General features: G+C 48.7%; 1 protein-coding gene across 3 annotated transcripts in view; it reads left to right on the forward strand.

Annotated features, from left to right (window-relative positions):
* Positions 1 to 22681, forward strand: part of LOC135917220 (uncharacterized) — a 77787-nt gene that overhangs the window by 20039 nt on the left and 35067 nt on the right. For all 3 annotated transcript variants that reach the window (XR_011507507.1, XM_065450755.2, XM_065450756.2), the window contains exon 2: positions 4897 to 4982. Coding sequence is in view for 2 of the 3 variants with exons in the window: in XM_065450755.2 (XP_065306827.1) it covers positions 4897 to 4982 (86 nt within the window). In the remaining variant the exon portion in view is untranslated. The remainder of the gene's footprint in view (positions 1 to 4896; positions 4983 to 22681) is intronic.

Genomic DNA, 22681 nt, shown 5'->3' on the forward strand with positions numbered 1-22681 from the left:
GTAAAGAATGTACGGAAGAGAAAGAAATTCTTGGTGTGTTTCTAGTGAAAACCATGACGTTTGTTTGGGCAGCATTCAAGGTGAGTTTGTTAGCTTTGTACCACTCAGAAAAACAAAACAAATCAGACTTCAGGATGCGGGAGTCACCTGCAGTATGAATTTACTTTAAAATCTTGATGTCGTCAGAAAGAAGAATTATGAATAGCGGAAAGAACGTCCTCATTAAAAACAATCAAAATCAGTCGTCCTAATTACGATCTTTTAGGGACGCAGCTAACTGCCAAGTAGAAAGAAGACATTTAGCCATTGACATTAACATAACAGGACCTATCCATAACATATCTGCCCAAGAGACTGACAACTTGCGAGGCAACACCAAAGTGCGTAGGGTTGACCAGAAACAGGGAGTAGCTTATTACGTCAAAAGCTTTGCTGAGGTCTCTGTAAATGGTGTGGAGATCTGCGTCGTGAAACTTGCGAGGTTTGTGGTAGGGGAGCGACCAGAGAGAAATTCATGCTGCTTGGGAATCAATGAGTGCTTCACCGTAGCAGACAATATCTTGTGAAGAGAAAGCTAAAAAATTCCGAGCCCACCTAAGAACTTCTGACGAGTTGGAAATGCGAAGGCATTATTGCCTAACAGGCGCCGCTGAGTGGTCCTTCGAGTTATGCGCTGCGAGTAATACATAATAGCCGTACGTGCTGCCCGAGCCAGCAAGCAGCAGCAGCCGGCGGTGCCAACGCCGCATGCCACCGACGTCCCGCGCGTCGAGAGACCGAGGAAGCAGCAGCGGCCACCAAGGCCTGCAGGCGCGGCAGCAGTTAAGCCCAGTGAAAATCAGGGCGAGATAACAGGCCACAGCAGAAGGCCTACACAGCCTACACCAAGATACACCGTGTTGAAGCCTGTGCTGCGCCGGCATCCGAGAGCCAGACGGCGGCACCCACACGCGCGTGTCACGTGACTGGTTCGCCGACGACTCGCTACGCGGCGTCGCGTCTCCGCACCTGCTTTGTCGAGGCGCGCTGGTTACGGCCGTCGCGGTGATGCCCTCTCCTCTCACGCTACAGCTGGGGTGATATCACTGCAGCTGGTGTTCCGATTCGCCAGCTCTGCTTCGTCGAGGCGCGCTCGTGATGTGGCATGGAAGCCAATGGAAATTCAGGTGCCGTTTCACTGCTACAGACGCCGGCATTTAACACGAAAGGATTTTATGCCGGGGTCCACGATCAACATCCTGTAACGGATGTGACGCCGGCGCGAACGCGCTAAACATGGTCTCTCTCCTTGAGCGGAACTGCGCCGCCACCTAGGAGCGGTGAAGCGAAGTACTGCATCATGACGCTAACGAGCGCCGGCAGTGAGCACGTCGGCAGTCTCAGCGCAGCGGAGGCTTCAACGCGGTGTATCCTGGTGTAGGCGGTGTAGGTGCCTTCTGCTGAGGTGACGCAGTTTCCGCACATGGCTTGTCTCTTGAGTCCGATTAGCCTATGACGCCTCGTCGTCTACGGAGTGCAGCTTCAATATACATCAGCAGTGCTTAAACGCCGCCTATACTGTTTCACTCGCGATGGCGCCAACTAAGAAAACCGCTGCGCTCAGCGGGCGCAGAAAGGCATCGACGTCGACGGGTGAATCTCGCTTTCGTCTGGTGAGAGCCACGCCAGCGTGAAGCAGAACACCTTCGCACGTTCGCGGCGCACGCTTCGAACTCCTCCACTCACATTCCTGAAGCTGAGCGCGTCGCAATTCAACTGGCTTCCCAAACCACTGCGGGGGCGGACCGAAATGGTCGCACCTTCGCCGAAACCACTCGGCAGCAGGACTCCGCTCGCCAACAGGGGGCCGCTCGCCAAGCAAACCTGCAACACGGTCGCCGACCCGCACATCATGCGCCTTTCGCTGCAACGGACCGTGGGTTCACGAAGCAATTTACTAACAACCGGTTCGGTTTGGCTTGTACGGTTTGCGAACACTGTTGTTTATGGCGGATTTGCGCAGTGCTCCGTCACGTGCAATGAGCGTCATCGGGGCATCTTTCCCGGTCGCGAGTCGCTCGACAACTCTTGCCTGTGTCGCAATTGTCGAGGATCCGTGTGCAGTGGTACGGGTCCGGTGATGACTATTTGGAACTTAATTCTTCGCGTACAATAAAGATGAAACGGCTTCTGTGAAGGCACATTTCCCTTTCCTGTTCTACCGATTCCTATGAAAGAGGCATCAACCATAGTTTTTTGCTCAATGGGCCATTTGACGCTTTCGCATCAAAGCCTCAGACGCGGCACACAGAAGAGAAATAGGGCGATAATTCGAGGTATCGGTTTTAAAGCCAGACTTAAATACAGGAAAAACGCGAGCAGTTTTCCACGTGTGAGGAAAAGCGGAAGTGTTCAAAGAATTATTAAATATTAAACAGTTATAAATACCGGAGCATATGTATTTCCGTAAGTTTTTAGAATTGCGGAGGAGATGCCATCAGGGCCGCATGATAAAGAAGGCTTCAGGTTTTTAAAGATTTTCGAAAGTGTTCGCAGAAGCACCCTGTATAACTTGAGCATGCGACGCGCAAAGGTCTAAAACGTTACAGCAGCAATTGGCGCTCGAGTTATGGTAAGAACAATCAATAAATCAGTCATTCAATCAATGTATGAGTTTTCATTGGTGCGGTACGGAATCTTAAGCTTGCTAATCTCGTTTTCTGAAAATGTGCGAATTTGAACAACCTTTGTTAAAAATCGACACCTTAAATAGATAATCAGCTTGCAACAGTCACTGTACTGCTACCTTTTCTTTTAAATGCAACAGACCTCGTTAAATGTGGTGCGGTGGTTGCGGAGCTATGTGATTTCTCCTTTCCCATGCATTTATATAGGAGCCCCCGAGCTCAAGCTTCCTCTCAAGTGGAAACTTCAGCTTGGTGCCTATACTGCTATCTCCCTATTCGAGTACATGTAAAAACGCAGATCTGCTATTATCAGACAGCCGCGGGACCATTTCGAATGACATTTGAGAAAGTTCAATGTTTTTGAGTACAGGAAGTGGAATTTTGATTTAGAGCATGGAAGATTTTACGAAAATGTCTGAAAATTGAGAGTTTAGAAAAAAAAAATGGAGCACTAACTTTACGAATCTGTAATTCTGCACCAAAAATTAATATTCCGGTTCTATAAAAAGTACCTGTTATAGCATACGAAGCGGAAAAGTCTGATTTACGAATTTACAGCTAACGGGAAATTGTTTCAATGTTTAGAAAGGGTTTGAAAAAGTCCTACTCACAAATTAGCGGTTCATTGCAGATGCAGCTTTCTTTCTACAAATTTCAAAAGCTTTCCTTAAAGTATTTGTAGCCGAAATAAAAAAAAAATATTTTCTAGGGTCACTAGATCTTAACGTTTTCTTTTAAGTGGCGCAAACCTGATCGAAATTCGAGCCACGTTTCTCCCTATTCGCGTATTTAGATAGAAGAAGCCGTGCTAAAGCTTCCTCTTATTATTACCATTACTTCGTCACCCTGCAGAAAGCATCGTTCGGGTGCTCGTAAACGAGCGACTCTGATGGCGCCGACAGCGAACTTCCGTTCACTTGCCTGCACTCGTCCCTGTGCATTTTCGTTCCATTTGCGCCAAAGAAGCAACAACACGTAGGATCATCATCATTAGGGACGCGGCAGTAGAGGTCTTCTGCTGCAGTTCATTTTATTTTTTTCTATATCATAATGGGCACCAACATTTCTTTGGCATTTCGCACCCGTAAAGGGGCAGTGAACTTGCCTGGAAGTTTCTGTTAGCCAAAACTGACCGTCTTAAGTTTTTTAGTAGTATTTGTATTTTGACTATTGCATCTAAGTGGTAGGAAATGCGCAAAAAAGTTTGCCTTGCAAGTTTACAGTAAGACCAACCAACGAAACCAAAAGGGCAATACGACGCTGCGATGCTCGGCTTTTCTTTCTTTTGTTTTTCGTTGGCATGCGCAGGAGAAGCGCATTACGGCTGCGTCAGATTTTGGTAACTTTGGAAATGTTCACGGTTTATTTTTATTTTGTTTCTTTTTTACCGGATCGCATTCTAAACACCCTGATCATTTAACTTAGCACGCTCGAGTTGCATCGGGGTGTCCCAGAAATGCTCACAAAACGCAAAATGTGCGCGTTATTCTGTCCTGTTCCCTAAAACGACATAGTCGCACACTTTCTTTTGTTTTTACTTTTGTCTTAAAAGCACCCTGCATTGGCTTGTGGCAATGATGACGTTCTGCGGTTCCGCACGAGGCGGTGGGCTCGATTCCCTAGCCGTAATGAAAAAACGCTCGTGTTTTTATATTTACGAGAAGGCTAAAGAAATTCGGATGGTAAGTATTGATCCCTTCCTGCTCCCCATTACCGCGTGTCACGTAAATCATGAGTTTTGTGACAGTAAGCGCCATGATTAGATTTCTTTTCATTTGTCCATCCTCGTTCTCAAGTTATCAAGTTACCATCAAGTGTGTGTGAACAATCAAGTTAGAGCAAGTTATAGTACATATTGACCTCAGTGCATTTCTATAATGACATTCTCCTTGTAAACAAGGCCAAAATAAAATGACCACTCGCCCAAGGTTAGGCGAGTGCTGATGGTATTTCGCCCATGTACCACCCTCGCCCGACGAGTGTTCGTCGAACATCGGACTTCTTCTTTGTAAACACGTCGGCCGTCTACGTGGGTTATGCGACAGTTACTTCTTTTCTGCGGGGTTTGACGCATTATTTGCCATTCATCTGGCTACATCATCCACCTTTTTTGAATGTTTGCGTTGGCGTAGCCTTGTCCTCCTTAATGCTTCTGCGTAATCCCTGAGGGCATAATAACCAAATGAATAAACACCATGTGTCTCCCCTCTTTCTCTCTGTTCTTCTGCAGGTACCCAAGAGGAGTCCCTGCTTGCCAAGGCCGAACACGCTGACACCGACAACGTGACGACGGCTGGAATCGCCGGGGCCGTGACGGTAATGTCGTCGAGCTTTTTTTATAGCAGCGGTGTTGTTAGCGCCAGAACGACAGAAGAGAGAGACGACAGAAAGAAAGCACCGGGCACACGTGACATTATGCACCCGAGAACACTCTCTGCTCCCAACGACGCCTTTTATTGAAACGCCTATTGCGGCTCTACGCTTGCTCAGGTCACCACCACCGCTTGCCGCCGCCATATTACTGCATGTCCTTGCAAAAAAAAAAAAAGTTAGAAATAGTGAGAAAGACGTTTTAGTGAGTTCTCGAAAGATTGGCCCGGCAGCATCTGCCTTGCAAAAAGTGAACCTCTTCCTTCGGAAAATCTCTACGGCTACACGCATGTCCCCTGCCTTCACCACAGAGTATGCACTGCTTACATCGCGCAAACAGTTCGAGTTTACGTATACGTGGGTTCTGGAGACAAGGCAAACGAGAAACAAGACATTTATTTGCATAACAAAATTAAACGACGTCCGGTCAGGAACAGGTTCAGAGCAAATGGTAATCGGAAAATTACTACGCATTAACGAATGCATTGACGACGTTCTAGAACGAATGAACGCCCACTTATAATGCCGCATTATAATGGTTGCTTTCCTTTGAATCACTCTCGAGCGTTGTGGCAGTGAGCTTTAGGTTTGAACGACCGCGCGTTTGGCACACGATCGCCCGGTTCGTTCGGAGCACGGAGCTCCGGCTCGGAGAACTGGGCAGCGCTGCAACCGTAGAGATGGGAGCGCCACCAATATCGGAAGGGATTCCGATCACGTGTCTACACCGATTGCTCTGGGAGCCGCTGTCCGTTCGGTTCGGGTGCTGGTATTCTCTGGCTCCAGCTTCGAGAGGTTTCCACGTCGCTGCTAATCAAGTTGAAGTGTGGTATAGCATGGCCACACGAACTGTACGTAGCATCAGTCTCCGAGCCTTGCAGAGCGTCTGGCGCAGGAGATACTTTGGCGCCGGTCATCGAGGCGTTCGTCGTCTTGATTAAAATATCCCCCTCGCACGCGTGGAAAGAGCACCATTTGGCTTTGATGTTGTGTGTTGTTCTTCGAGTGGTATAACAGTACTGTGCCAAAACTCATTTTCTTTTGTTCTTTTTTTGTTTAAAATATGCTAAATGGCTATTGTGAGCACTGTTCGTGAAATGCCTGTGAATTTTCTAAGACACTTTTCTGCAGCGGTAGTAAGAATATGATATATATATATATATATATATATATATATATATATATATATATATATATATATATATATATATATATATATATATATATATATATATCTTTGTGTGTGTGTGTGTGTGTGTGTGCGTGTGTGTGTGTGTGTGTGTTAACCAGTCAAGAGCCAGGTTGGCTACCCTGCGCTGGGGCAAGGGAGAAAGGGACCAGAAACAAGGGGGAGAGAGACGTACACGGACAGTACTACAGAGACAAAGGCGCTCGCACAAGACAGACGTTCTCAGAAAGCACAAAAGTGTCTTCACTGCCTTCCGAGCAGATGATCGATGGGGACGGTGTTCTAGCATTGTCTCTTCACTCAGGAGACGATCATCGCGTTTCCTGAATTCGTTGAACATAGGTTGTCTTTGTGCTTCAAATTGGGCACAGCAGCAGAATTAGTGGTTAATGTTCTCCTCGCATCCGTAGACATCACATGCAGGACTGAAGGCAACTCGCAACCACAACCGACACTGAAGAGACACTTCGCGTCGGTGCAGTCCGGCCGAGTTGCAGCGAAGAGTTTGGTCTATGCAGTCTGGTGCACCTCGTATGTGCGGTATTCCACTCGGCTAACAAGAGTGTGCATGCCAGAACGCGAAGCTGCCTCGCAGGGTCTGTCCTTGAGAGAGGAATGGGGACGCAGTGGTTTTCTTTGTTTGACATCCGAGCTGCCTTATCTGCATCGTCATTTGCGATCATACCACAATGGCCTATAGTATAAAATTAAACATGATATCATGGCCTTCTCATATAGTGAGGCATTTAGAAAATGCTGGGGCATAGCGAGAGAATTGCGCCGCACATAATGAAGTGTTAGCAAAGGCTTCCTTAGATTTAGGGTAGTGGCAAAACAGAACCCCACGACCTCCAAAGGGTGCGAGAACTCGCTTATGTAGCCTCGCTGGCTTTGCTGTATAGACGACCGCACGCCAAGTTTCATCCTAGACGCCAGCGCTCGTTTCTCCCCTGGCGGAGCGATTTCATCTCCAGCGGGGGTTTCCGTCGCCGCTTCCCTTCGCGGTCGCGCCCGCGTTCAGTTCGCGCTGCGCGCGAAACGTCTCTTGTTTGCGACGGCGCCTCTTCGGATGACCGGAAATTATTATTGTGTTGTTAACTGTCACGACAGCAATGTAAACATGAAAAGGTTGATGCCACCAGTGAAATTCTGCCGATTCACAAGAAAATGGTACGAAAGAAGCAGACGACAGACATGGATTACTGCGGTGCGCCGAGCGAAGTAAACATCTGGCAAACGAAGCGAGCTCGTTCATTGATCCCTCCTGAGTGTATGACGGTTTCTATATGTAACCCACGTGAAATTAATAATTACTCGGTACATAATCCTTTTATTCATATAAAAACTTTAAGTTAAACGAGCGCTTGTCCTGTCTTCTTTCTCGTGTTTCGTTTGTGTGTGCGCTGTCTAAGAATGGAAACCACGTCTGTTGTATGCGCTAGCAGTGGCCGAAGTTCACGCGTGCCGAGAAATTGAATATGTGCATGATGCATTGAACATGAGCGGAGTTCATTCCCGCTTCACCACCGCACCGATTGATCGGGTTACTGGACGATACACACCCGCGTCTTGGTCGCACCGGCATTGCTGAAGCAGGAATGATTAATAATACTTTCAACTTCCGTCTCTTGAGTACTGTTAAAAAATGACCAAGCTGTCTACATTGCTGCCTCTATTCCATATTGTAGGGGACGTACTAGTTAAAGTTGTGTGCGCATGTCGTACTTGTGCTATGCAGCGATATATCTTGTTTATTTCCGCACAGTGTCGATAGAAGTCCGTTGTCGCCATCAGAGACAACACGGATTTGTAGCAAACATAATGTGAGAAACTGCAAAAATGACTTTAGCTCGTAGGTGCCGTATGTATGTGCCGCGTCGTATGTGCTGACGATTTTTCCGGCGGCACATACGATGTCGTTTCCAATTACCTCCTCAGCGTCCCTTACATGGTTAAGCAGACGCTGCCCTTTCGCCGCATTGCAGCCATAAAAATAATCGTCAAGCGTACCGATCTTCTTAAAGGCAAATATAGCGTGTGCAGTTTGTTTCACACTAAGGGGAAAACTCGGAACGTATTGCGTCGCGATGCGGCAAGCAATGGAGTCGTGCGGCGGCAGCAGCTCGAGCAGGCGCACACGCTTGAGGGGCAGTGTCGTGATCTGCGTCGTCTGCTACGGCGGCGCGCGCTGGCCGCATTTTCGGGAAGCGTGGTACTGTCAGGGGCAGTGCATCGATTTCATCGGTACTGCGGGAAGTGAGCTGATATTCTTTACTAAACGTTGTGCGTCGCCACACTCTGATCCTTCATTGGCGATAATGGAGTTCCACAAACTTTTTTTGACAACGTGGTTCATTTGTTCTTTCGAAAGGCCGGAGTACTGAGCGTGTGCACGTATATTTCTTCACTGTGTGTGCTACCGTAATGAGCAGCGACAAAAGGCACCAAGATGTGCGCGCAACGTGCTCAGTCTTTGTTTGACTCGAAAGGAAAACAAAGCACTCAACAATGGGACTCGAACACGATGAAAAAAACGGACACGATTAAATGAACGTTTTAGGTTCAGACAATGAGCTGGAAGTGATTTTTCTCGATAATCTTTCGCTACACCAGACAGACCCTGCCCGCCGGTGGGGAATTGGACACGTCACGCTCGGAACTTCAGTTAGTATCTCGTCATGTCCCCAGCGGCAGCGATGACAGCGCTCATCCTGGAAGGCAGTGAAGTGTAGAATGACTTGATCAGTGTAGAATGACTTGAATGAATGACCTATCCTCGGGCGACTGATAGAGGGGATGTTTCGCCAGAGATACTTTCAACGAGCCCCAGCCATTTTAAATGATGTTGGCGCCCGGGGATTGAGGCGGCCGCTCCAAGAGAGTGACTGCGCGCTCGCTCTTCTAGCAGTTCTTGCACAGCACGAGCAGTGTGGATCGGCGTCCTATCGCGTTAGAATATATAGTCGCCTTCCAGAAACGGGCCGTCAAGAATGTATGGAATCAGTACGTCGTCTATGCCTGCCATGCAGCGATGAACTTACATTCGAGGCGTATCAGTGGGCGTCGCGCAACGCTTAGCAAAGAATACCGGCTCATTTCACGCAGTAACGATGTGATCAGCGCCCTGCACCTGACAGTAGAACGTTTCTCGACAATGCGGCCAGCGTGCGCCGCCGTAGCAGACGACGCCATTCAAGATCCCGCCCCTCGAGCGTCTGCGCGAGCTGCTGCCGCCGCCTGACTCAAGCGCTCGCCGCATCGCGATGCAATGCGCTTCGAGTTTTCCCCTAAATGTGAGAGAGACTGTACACCGCCCTTCGAAGGAAATGTCCACGCGCACACACCGCGCGCGGCGCGAAACGTGCCCAAACACGCGCAGTGCAGGAGGCAATCAAGGCGGCGCGAACGAGAGATGGGAGAGGGGTACCACCGGCTAATAGAATTTTGCTCCGCATGCGGCGCTCTCAACGCCGGCGCAGCAGCGCCGCTCTCGGTGCCGTTCTTGTCTATACGTTGCTTCGTTTGACATACATTCGCGAAGGTTATTTTATCTTTTGTTCTCAGTATACTGACTCCCGCCGTCTCCGTCTCACAGCAGTCTGAACCTCGCGATATCTTGGCTGCGCATTCCCTCCACAGAAAGAGTAGGGCTGCGTTTCAAGCGCCTGTCGCTTTGCATTGCTTCTCTGTTTTTCTTTCGCAATTCCAACGAGTAAGTAAACTCTTCCAGCTGCACGCGCGGCAATGAACCGGCTGCCGACAGTCGTAAAACCGACTAATTCAATCCTATTTATGCTGCTGGGGAATCTTTTACGACTCCATGGCCCAGGAATCCGGGGTAGCGGGTAGATGGGAACGCGCCATCCCTCGGCCGCTCCCTGTGCGACGCAATGAGGCTGATGTGAGGGGCAAAGTGAAACTCCTCTATGTGAAAGCACCATCGTAACATTTTTTCGGCTTGAAAGCATGAAAAAACATTTGCTGGCGCTGCTCCCGGTGCAGAGTTACCTAATGTGAAGAATTGATATATTGAGTTGATTATCCTGTACGTGCTATCGGCATATCTGCGCATCTGCTGTAACTTCAAAGTCGTAAGACCCGGATTCATTTTCTTACGCGTCATGGACCTCTGCACGAGCTCGCGAAATCTGTGCCCTTTAAAAAAGAAGATGTTTAACATTTTATTTTCTTTCTCCTAGATACTTGCGTGTTTGTGTAAGATTTGAATAGTCGCATGAGAATATAGCTTATGAAAGGAAATTATTGGTGATGGAGGAGCCTTTTCACCGAAAACACCGCAATGCTGTGACGCGACACTCAATCTCGCATCTGAATCCACGCTATAAGAGCTTATCAGGGCCCCAGATGCTCTCTTTTTGTTGTACAGAGAGACTTTGTTGCGACTAGATACGGCTCAGGAGGTGTACTTCAAATGTTAAAGGAATTCCTTCAGAGAAACGTTGGAGCGGGCGCAGTAAAATTTAATGTTTGTAATGAATATTGGGAGTGTCGAAAATGCGCGAATAAGGGTAACTACGAGCGTTGTGGGAAATTATCAAATTTCTCCTATTGGCGCTTTGGATTTTTACGGGGTTTGTTGAAAACTCCGTAAAGATAGAAAAAACTCATAAAGATGTGTTGCTGAGAACCGCCGGAAATATTGTCGCGTGTACCCTGCTGAAGTATACACGCTGAATGGGGATCCAGGCGTTTATACTTCACGAAACGTAACCGTTGACGCACGATTCCGAGACCAACCTCGTTCTCTTCTTCTTCAGTCCCCTTGCTGTGCCACACCATGTGGCAGAGAGAGAGAGAAAGAAACGTTTATTGTACGAAACAGTGTCCCGAGCGAGGACGGGTATCACCCTAAGGTGGGAATGCTCCTTAGTCCAGGAACCCTCTGGCTTCGACTGCCCTCTTGGCCCTGGCGACGAGTTGTCGTTGGTCTTCCAGGTCCCCGAGGGTTAGCTTGGCCTCCCACGTTTCGAATAGGTCATTTGATTCTATTGCTCGATATCAATAAAAAATGCAGCAGATTCAACGTGCCCTGTTGTAATCTATATGCGGCAAAGTTTACGAGGCAGTGTTCACGCGCGGATTCTCATCTGGCTCAACGATACCCGAACAAGGATCTCGGCATTGCAATGCACCTTTGAACGCCACCACCGTTATAGAGGCGTTGAAAGAGGCAAGCTGGCTTCCTGCACCATTTGTTTGGGCTGACCGACCTCCCCTCGGAGGCGCAGATGCGACCGTCCACGCGGTTTTCAGGGGGCGCAACGGAGTCGCAATGTGAGGCCATCTTCTCCGGTGCTCTCTCTCCCGTCTCATCGCTTTTTCTCCGCCTCGCGGCCCTCTCTACCAGCGGCCAACAACCCGCGTGCGCAGGCCGGCCTCCCCCCTTTACCCTCCACTGCTGCGGGCTGTTGCGTTTCGGGTATCCCAGCCTGCTGCCACTGCTGCGCAGAGCTGATCGTTGAAGTGATCAAGGCGATGGTTAGTTAACGAACAAGGGCGTCACATAGTCGGCACAGGGGCAGAGAGCATAACGGTCTCGCGCTAAGGCACGCGGTCATGACCCGGGAGGACGTCTCTTCGCTCGCCGTCACCGTCTCTCTTCCCGCTTCGCGCTGCTCGGTTTCTACAGCCCCTGGATCCGTTGAAGCAGCCAGCACTTCGACCCCTCAAATCAGGAAGCGCCGCTGGTCGCCGTTTGAATTGGACGAGTGGACGAGAGGGCTCGATGTCGGTTGCATCTAACGCACCGCTGGGACGGCGACTCATCAGCGCCGTCCGCGCCGGGCTCGGAAGCCCGTGGAGTTGCCGCAGGCGCTTGGGCAGCGAGGCGAGCTCGCGATCTACCGATCAACTCGGCGTCTGGTTTCAGCTCGAGGCCAGCGCAGCGAATTTTGATAGTAGGCTATGTATGACACAACAGGGCGGGGCCCAGTTAAGCACACCGTGCCAGCTTGATTTTTGATCTGGTCAGGAGAGCGCGGCGGGCGGCCTCGACTTACGGGGTCCTGGACTGAGGGCGCGACCCTCGACCGAGGCCTCCCGGCGCGCAGAGCCCCGACACGATTTTATGTACCAATAAAGTGTGTCGCTCTCCTTTCCGGATTACGTAACGTCACTAGGCGTCCCGAGTTAGTCGCGATAAGTTCCGCGATTACAGCCGTAATCCCGCTGTCCCGACGGTGCCGTGTTTTGTCCCCTCTAATCCCGCTCCCTAACTCCAACTTGGGATGAAGTTTGACGCTAAGAAATACGAACGGAAACAGTGCTCTCAGATGGTGAAATTAGAGGGGGGAGGGGAGGGGAGGGGGAGACCGAGCTGCGAAATTGGAAAGGGGGCTGAAAACCGCGCCACGAGCGGCAGAACAGTAAATTATAATCACAAAGTTTGGAGGTAGAAAGTGCGCATTAGAGAGCAAATAAAGCTAATACTTGAAAGAGAAAAATAATCGGGCACGTCAGAGGATCCGGGTGGTCGGCTGTGTAACAAGATGGGTGTCGAGTTAAGGAAAACGCGGTCGATTACAGCAGGCAACGAGGCGAGGGGATGAGATCAGTGAACTTAAAAAGTCATGCGATGGAATCCGCTGACTCAGTGGAGCTCGCCCTATAGTGTGCATAACATTGGCTGATTATACAATGGCAACGAATTAATCTATTTTGAAAAGTTCTGAATACCGCAAAATTTAAGAAGTTTAATTATAAATTGTGCTAACTAAAAGAATAACTAAGACACATGTCGCCATTGCGCCAGGTACTGGAGTGACTGATCAAACAAAGCAAGCAAATCTCCTGCGCTTCGACATCTAAGGATGGCGGCGCCAAGCCTCGTTTGGCCCACACGGTTCTCGCCGGTACTTCTAAGGTAACGAGTACGAAGGCCATGTTCACAAACACACCACCAATCTATCGTAGCTTTAAAAGCGCTTTTAGACGGCAGCTTCTATCTTGGAGACAATAGCGGGCAGGCCTGATACAGAGACATGACGAAATAAGGTCGATAGCTGGGCTGCAACAATACCTCAACGTAGGTAACCTTCAATATGTCATATCTGGCACGATATCGGCAATGGATTTGAGCGCAGATGATGCAGCACACCTGCTAAAACGGTGGGCTCATAAGCCCTGTTACCATGAGTGTAAGCAGAACATGGCAGTGGTCTCATGAATATCTTTCCCGTGAGCGATAAAAACTTAGAACTGAGGTGAAACAGCGCGAAAAAGACGAGGACACAAGGAAACAAATACCACAGACAAGCGCTTGTCTGTGGTATTTGCTTCCTTGTGTCCTCGTCTTTTTCGCGCTGTTTAACCTCAGTTCTAAGTATGAACCAACTAGCCCTCATCAAGATCTTATTAATGTAAGATAAAAACTTCAACACTGTTGGGCCCCTCGTTTAATCGGGCCCCTCGTTTAACCCCATTTCTTCTCGTTTATATATGACGTGCCTCCGGGATATGCCGTGAAAGTGCATGGGAAACGCGAATCCATGCTATGTACTCTATAATTGAGACGCTGGCTATTCACTGCTTGCTCACCCCTCCGCATGCGCCTCAAGGGGGCGAGCGGAAAACCAATAAATTCAGTTTCCTGGACCCTGCCACTGAAGTGGTCATTCTGAGTGACCTAGGGTGCGATCTTGTACGCGTTCCAAACTCGAACGGAGGCGGTCCGTTCTTTCCGTCGCGAAATTGGCGGTCCGTTCCGTTGCGTTCGTCCGATAGCAGACAACACGGAATGATTGACAGCAGATATCACTTCACAATTGACGTCATGGCGTTCGACACCGTTCAAACTGACCAAGCGTGTGCGGCTCGGTGGAACGGACCGCCTCCGTTCTATTTTGGAACGCGTACAAGATCGCACCACTATTGCCCTTCTTGAAATACGCACGTGCTGACTTGGGGTGCGATCTTGTACGCGTTCCAAAATAGAACGGAGGCGGTCCGTTCCACCGAGCCGCACACGGTTGGTCAGTTTGAACGGTGAAGAACGCCATGACGTCAATTGTGAAGTGATATCTGCTGTCAATCATTCCGTGTTGTCTGCTATCGGACGAACGCAACGGAACGGACCGCCAATTTCGCGACGGAAAGAACGGACCGCCTCCGTTCGAGTTTGGAACGCGTACAAGATCGCACCCTTGATGTCATTTGTCTGTTAAACGTTCAAAAACTGGACCACAAGGAGGCTATTTAACTCGACTTCCTAAATCTAAGCCCATGGGCGCACTTGCTTTGCGAATCCCATGCATATATTCTTTTTTGGAACTATATTTTTTTTTTTCGCACCGTAGCTGGACCACAAAGCTGCCGGAACGGGCCGTGCCTTGTATATTTGTACTGTGACACTGTGTTTCTTTCTACAAGTTGCCGCTCTTCTGTCTTCCTTCTGGGCCCCTACTCTATTGTGCCCCCCGCCACCCGCTCCCGCTACAACGGCAGCCCACGCACTGGAGCTGCGGAGCGACCGCTTTCTCCCTCCTTGCCTCGGGTGCACGGGAACCTAGCTGCCGCTACTTCCCGCCCCCCTCCCTCTCCGTCTTACGTCTCCCTCCTCCTGTGTTCTTTTTTCTTTTTCTTTCCGTTTTCTTTCTTTTCCCTTTTTTTCTTTTTTTTCCTCACTTACCTCCTTGCTCTACATACATGTGACTCCGCCTTCCTCTTGCCCTGCATAGCTGCCAAAGGCCGCTGTAAATCTGCCAAGGCCCCGAAAATCAATCACTGTCACAACTGTTCCTCTCGGTTTGATGTATGTAAGAACGACAGGGTACCCGGTCTGGTGTCTTCCCTACCAGGGCCGAACTGCCATTTTTTTTTTGTAAACCCTGATGAAGATCGGTCCACCGATCGAAACTGTCGAAATTAAATACTTGTTCTGTTTACCTTGTAGCACCACTCAAGTTCTTTATATATATACACACACAAACGAAACGAGAAGGGAGGGGCTTAACCGAGGGGCCCGATTGTTATTACTCATATCATAAGAAGCCAACAAACACTGACACCAAGGGGGTAACATAGGGGAAATATAAAGGAAACAAATAGGGGAAAAATAAAGGAAACAAAGAAACGATAAATTAATGGAAATTAAAGTGGATGAAAAAGACAACTTGCCGCAGGTAGGGAACGATCCCACATCCGCCGCCAAGGTCTCTGAGTGGTTGCGCTGGCTAATACTCCCAGAGTTCTACTAGGAAACATAAATACCCAAGAAAATGGATGAGGAAACGGCGCCGCGGTGGTATCTCAATTGGTAGAGCATCGCACGCGAAATGCGAAGGTTTTGGGATCGTTCCCCACCTGTGGCAAGTTGTTTTTTCATCCACTTTAATTTACATTAATGTATCGTTTCTTTATTTCATTTATTAAGCGCAAGTAAGTTCCCCTATGTTGTCCTTGGTGTCAGTGTTTGTTGGTTCGTCCCATTATCTGCTGAGGAAGACATTTTAACATACATAAAGCACGCCCCGAAGCGATAAATATGCATAAAGAATATGGAAGTATTTATTTGCCGAAAACTAAAACAAGTTTACCGCATTTTCATTCCTTTATAAATACTCAAGGACGCAGTGCAATTTTCTTCCCTTTCGTTTCTGTATCTTCCATATAAAAAGGTAAGGTCACACGCTGGCTAGCCCACAACTCAGACACTCGTCGTGCCGTCCACCACTTTCGAGAATGTCCGTCCCGTACCTCGTGACCATGGGGCGGGCGACGGCAAATACAAAGAGCAGCCGTAAACGACGTACACGTGCCCGTTATGACAGTGTACGATCGCGCACTTTCCTGGGAGCGCGCCGTCGTGGTTGGGACGTACGCGCGCGCGCTACGCGATTGGGGAAGCTTGGCTTCTCGTGCCGCGGCATCGTACGTGACCTTGCACGCGTGTTCGTCCCTTACGTGCAGATGCCTGTCCTTCGGCTCTTGTATCTCTATGCGCGGTGCAAGGAAGACAGGCCCTGCTGCATGCAGATGGCGTGGCTCACCGAGCGCAGTTATTGCTTCGCCCAGTGTCCTGACACACTTTGTATTAAAAAAGTGTGCTTTTTCTTTCAGTTTCTCGCTTCTCCCACTCGATGTGACAAACTGCGTTTGGGCTTAGATTACGCGGTCTTTCGAATGCATTACGGTATACGGCGCATCACAGAATGATACGTTACTTAGCTGTGGAATACATCCGTTTTCTAAACCTTGAATGCATTTCTTTGTGCATGAATGCACAAAGAAGGCAGTAGCGATTATCCTGTGGTGACGAACGAGAAAATTACCGATTTTTTCCCTTTCGTGAGCTCCGCTTTGCATATTTTAGCAGAACCGATTCGTCATATCCTGTGGTCAAAAGATGGATCGAGCTACCGCATCCTTTGTAAAATATAGAACAAAGAAACTGCGTGTCACTGGACTCCGGGTGGTGATGTTGACGATGCTCATGATGATGGTGTAGTGTTTAGTGGTGCATGGGCCAGGTATGGCCAGAGAGTGACTCCGGGCATAATTTTGGACGATAAGCACAGGAAAGAGAGAAACTTCACTTCATACTCTGTTGGCCATGCAGTTTGTAAACTGGTGCAGCGAACGCATGCTCGCTCCATCACTCCTCGTGTGTACGGAGCCTCGCATGCCCGCTCCCACGTAGCGCGTGGCGACAGCGTCACGAAGAGCTTGCAAAATTTTTTTTTTCAGGAAAGCAAGTGAAGTAGTGGTTTCTACTTCTGGTTACCTCATCGATAGTTTCCCTTCCTTCTTCTTTCATGATGCAACCTGTTTTACATATTATAAGCTGTTCAACAGCCGCTGTCCATATGTATGCAAATGAAGCATTTGAATTATGTGGGAAGGAAGTACGCAAGAACAGAAATTTCGGAATCGTACCTCACGCCATCCATTTTTGTGCCGTCCCTGGTATTGCTTCCGTTACCTGATATACTAGACTGCTTCATGGGGATAAGCGCGTGTGCAGAATGCTACAGGGCATGCGGCACCCCTGCAATGCGTGAGTTGTGTGTGTGTGTGTGTGTGTGTGTGTGTGTGTGTGTGTGTGTGTGTGTGTGTGTGTGTGTGTGTGTGTGTGTGTGTGTGTGTGTGTGTGTGTGTGTGTGTGTGTGTGTGTGTGTGTGTGTGTGTGTGTGTGTGTGTGTGTGCGTGCGTGCGTGCGTGTGCGTGGATTTATTTATTTGTATGTATATGTCATTCCCGTCTGGCACTACACCAGGAGGACATATATAAAATTTGAAGGCCATATTGGATACAGTGTAAAATTTAGTATCCGGCGTGTCAAAAAGGGTAGCTAACCCAAGCCGTCGTCCGACTCGTGGACTGTACGGACGTTTTTGCAAGGAGAAACATGTTCTCGTCGAGAGTGAGGAGTACGGGGTTTATTTGCAATATCTACATGAAGTGTGGAGAACGTTACGTCTCAAGTCTAGCATGACTGAATGGAAGCTCACTGAGGAGAACAAAAAGTCCTCTTAAATCCCCTCTGTCCTCCCTAGATCCCTAGGCAGGGAAATCTGTCTACCCACCTTAAGTAGCCGAAGGATCCGAGTTGAGGGCGATGGTGCACACACTCCCTCCCGCACCTTTGTTTTAGTGAACACATAGAAAGGATGCGGGGAGCTTCGTAGACAGGGATTGTCACGATTGACTCAAACTGGCGCGTGTGTGGTTCCTGCGATGACCCAGCAATTAGCTGGAGCATGTGTCAAACGACCGTGGCAGTTGCAGGAGTCCGTGAGGAAACGCCGTAGGTCGCCCTTTTCCAGGAGTCTCTTGCTGCCATCGTCGGTGACGGCGACAGTGAACCAACAGTCGACACTCGACCCGCCAAGCGTTTGCCGCCGTCCTGACGCCGCACGCCTGTCCGAAAGGGACGTTTCGTTGTCTGCACAAAGCGATTCATCGCAACGGGGCAGGAGAGGTTAGAGGTCACTACCCCCGCTGGCTGATCGTAACAGCTCCCCCATAGTCAGGAACATCTCGACTGGCCAGTGCTGTTATCCGCTGGGCTGGAAGGGAATGGCTGGTGGCACGGGAGGTGAATCCACTTGCATCAACCAGATGCGAAATGCTGGCATACACCCCAAAGCATCTCGCAAGGACAGGCAGCAGCAAAGCGAACCTCACAACACGGCTGTGCGCAGCGACGAACTATCTTGGATCTCGCTTTAGACCCGCTAGGTCTCAAAGAAAACACAAGTGCGGAAACAACAAATACTGCATTTCGCTATGCACATTTTGAAGGAATCTCGCGCCGACAAAGTTATCAATCACGGATGGAGTCCTTCTAAATGAAAGGGGATCGTCTTGGCTTAACAAAATTTCAAAAAGACAACAAAAGTTAGTCGGGATCCCTAAACGCAGAATGAGTTTCAAATTAGCCTGCTCAAGCCGTCCGCCTTGCTATGCAACTTTCCCTTCTTATATCTAACGCAGAAGTTGTACGGTTGGATGGTGAGGCTCCATCGGAGCAAGCGGCCATTTTTTTGTGACATTTGATTAAGCCACGCCTGAGTGCAGTGGTCGGTCTCGAAGACGGATCTCGCACCGTACAAGTAACAAGGCAACTTGTGTTCTACCCAAACCAAACAGACACATTCGTTCTCTGAAGCGCTCTAGGCTTCCTCTATTATACATTTGGTTTACGGCTGGCATAGAGAATAGAATGTTCCTCATTATCATCGTGGACCTGACTAAGTACCATGTCCATTCCCCTGTCGCTTGCGTGGCACTGAACTATGAATTCCTTTTTATAGTCTAGCGCCCGAAGCACAGGACAAAAAACTAATAACGTTTTCAAACCTTGGAAAGCGTTTTCTTCATCCTTATCCCATGCAGTGCACGTTACTCGGTGCTAAATTTCGGAATGCGTCCGTTAAAGGACTTGCCATTTGCGAATAATTCGGAATGTACCGTTCATAGTACCCAACAAGTCCCAGAAATAAACGAATGTCTGTTTTTGTGCGCGGCTGTCAAAAATCTCCAATGGTAGCTGTTTTCAGCTCAGCCGGCCGTCTTGTGCCCTGGCCGACAACATGACACAGATAAGTAGCCTGCGAGCAGCCAAACCTACATTTTTCCGCCTTAATCATTAAGCCTGCTTCCCTCAACCGCAAGAACATCTGACTGAGGTGCGATACGTGCTGATTCCAGCTGTTAGAAAAAATCGCGACGTCATCAAGATACCGCAATGCGAACTCCTGCGAGTCTTTTAGGACAATAGCTATCAACTTAGAGAAGCTGAACGGCACGTTCTTCATCCCGAGACTGAGAACGAGAGGGCGAAAAGTGCCTACAGGCGAGATAAATGCGGCATAGCGGCTGCCACTTTCTCAAAGGGGAATTGCCAGTATCCCCGCGCAAGATCTGTAGTCGAAATGTATTTAGCAGCGCTGACTCTGTCGATTCGTTCCTGAATGTTGGGTATCGGGCACAACTGATCCATTGTGATGGCATTTAACTTCCTGTAGTCAGCACACGGACGAGGACCTTTATTCGGGGCTTCCACAAGTATTAGCGGTGACGTGTAGTCACCCTCAGCGGGCTCAATAGCTCCCAACTGTAGCATGCGCTGTACCTCTGCCTCTATAATTTCTCTCTGTCATGGAGACACCCTGTAAGGCTTTGACCTTACTGGTTCGGTTGATGTTAGCTCTATTTCATGCGTTATTAGTCGGTTATACCTGGCAGATTGCTGAATCTATCGAGATATTCCCCTAGCAGCATCTTTAGCTCATCTAGTTGCTCGGGTTTAAGAGTGCCCGTGCTTATCGAGTGTTCTACGATTCTTCCAGGTTGATTTCAGAGTTGGAGCTCACATTACACTCATTAAACTTGGTAATAATGTCATCCGGCTCTTCGATGGTAAAGTTACCGACTCCGCTCCGCTCCACGTACGGATTCATCAAATTGCAGTGGAATATTCTCACCTCCTTCCTGCGACCGGACACTTTCAGAGCATGGTATCTGAAAGTTTCTGCAATACTTCAGTGGATCTGTCCCAATGAACTTCAAGCGTGTTCTTTCTTGAAGGTATGATGATCATTACCTGATCCCCTGCATTAAGCGTTTGAAGCCTCGAATTTCCGTCGTAATAGAGCGTGGCATTTTTTTTTTTTTTGTGCCGCACCCATGTTCTTTTCCACCAACGCTTGTGTTGCACTTTGCCATTCCAGCAGATTTAGCACGTACTCTACCACTGTTTGACTCTCTCGTCTTTCCTCCCACATCTCTCTCAACATTCTCAGTGGGGAACGCAGTGTCCTCCCATACACTTGTTCTGCTGGCGAGAACTTTGTAGCCTCATGAGGAACCGTTCGCAAAGCAAAGTAGCCAGAACACACTTCTCCCAGTCATCCTTGTGTTCGTAACAGAGTGCCCCTAAAGACTCAAGCTAGCGCATGTTTGGTTCCTGAGATGACCGAGCACTTAGCTAGAGCATCTGTCAAACGAGCGTAGCGGTTACCGGAGTCCCGTGAGGAAACGCCGTAGAACGCCCTGTTCCAGGAGTTTCTTGCGCCCACCGTCGGTGACGGCAACAATGAACCAGCAATCAAAACCCGACCCGCCAAACATGTCTCGCATTGTTGTCGCCGCAGGTCTGTCCGAGGGGATGCACTGTTTGTTTCACGAAGCGATTCGTCGCAGTGGTTAAGGAGCGGCTAGAAAATCACTGCCCCCGCTGACCGATGGTAAGAACACATAGATAGAACGCGTGGTCAATACTCAATAAGGATTTTTACTGTTAACATAGTCTGTAAAATAAAAATAAATAAATAAAAGAATTAATGCAAACGCAAGCGGGCTCTAGCCTATTCCGGCATTTACGGGAAGGTAAAACATTCACAGGGAGAAAGGGACGATGCTAAGATCAGAACTACGTCGCATATATTTTATTTTATACGGTGGTGCAAGACATTTCAAACGAGAGGCTGTCAGCAGTAGAAGGTTCAGGATCACACCGTTATATTGTTGCTAAGGCAAATAAAAAGGAATGTCAGCAGTCAGTGTGAAAACAATGCTCGCTACGCGTACACACACACAGATACATGTGGATATCGTGTATGTCATTTTATATTAGTCATTTCATTAGAAGCCAACGAACAATGACACCAAAGACAGCATAGGGGAAATTACCTGCAGTTCCTAACTGAAATAAAGAAATGATAAGTAACTGAAAATAAAGTGGAAGAAATGCCTGGCCCCAGTTGGGAGACGAACCCTCCTCTTCGCATGACGCGTGCGATGCTCTTACCAATGGATCTACCGTGGCGCCGTCTTCGCATCCACTATCTGGGGCCTCTATGTCTATCTGCTAGAACTAACCCTAGGAGTGTTAGCCATTGCCGCCACTCACAGCCTTGGCCGCGGATGTTGAACATCCTTTCTGTCGCAGATGTCAAGTGTGCGTGAAATTTTCGTGTGAAGGCAACCGGTCAATAATCCCACACGTGCATATATTACTACGTGGTACTTGAATAAGATGATGGGGACACTCGGATTTAGTGAGATGCACCCATAAGCGGCCTCTGGCGATCTGGGGACGACCACGTGCCTTGCGTGATGTTGGCTGGCTGAATGTTGGCCAGTGCTTGCTACCCCTTGTAAATAGTTTACCTACTGCGCTCGCAAGTAGCAATATATAAATATATATATATATATATATATATATATATATATATATATATATATATATATATATAGTGTGTGTGTGTGTGTGTGTGTGTGCGTGTGTGTTGTACAATTATGGTCAATTGCCTCAGTCCAGTCAAGCCGGAGTGCGAACTCCGGCTTGACTGGACTGCGGCAATTCACCATAGCGCTTGTCGGTGTTATTTTAGGCTACACAGACGACAGGGTGACATCCACGTGTGGTGCATCAAACTATAACATCTATTTAAACACATGGTATATCATATACATTAGCCTTAGTTGCCGCACAGGCACTAAAAAAACAGCAAGGTAAATTTCGTGAATAAAGGCAACCCCGGTGCATTTATTTATGTAAACCGCGGAACATGTGCTCACCATTGAGAAAATTAAATCTCGTTCCAGAGAGAGAGAGAGAGAGAGCGGTGCCACATTTACGCACTCCACATTATCCTACGCTTCATTTCTGCAGCGTCGATGGTCGATTGACGGTGCCAACCACACTGTCTGTTATATGGATACATAGCAAATGGCCTGATCGCGGCGTCTGACCGTTGCTCTGGCCGCTAAACACGCTATATAACGTACACACGGTCGCTTCGTGTTCCCTCTGTTATCCAATCGGATACCATCTTATCTGGCATTCTCCTCTACAGGCCTATATTATCGTCACTCGCTGGTTTCTCCCGATAGCTGAGGATTCGCTCCAACCATAGTCTAAAGACACTCCCGCCTACCCCACCCCTCTGAGAAGGAACGGTTGGCCCCGAGTCGCCGTCATCGTGCCCCC

This window comes from Dermacentor albipictus, chromosome 7 (genome assembly GCF_038994185.2).
Source record: "Dermacentor albipictus isolate Rhodes 1998 colony chromosome 7, USDA_Dalb.pri_finalv2, whole genome shotgun sequence".
Classification (NCBI taxonomy): Eukaryota; Metazoa; Arthropoda; class Arachnida; order Ixodida; family Ixodidae; genus Dermacentor; species Dermacentor albipictus.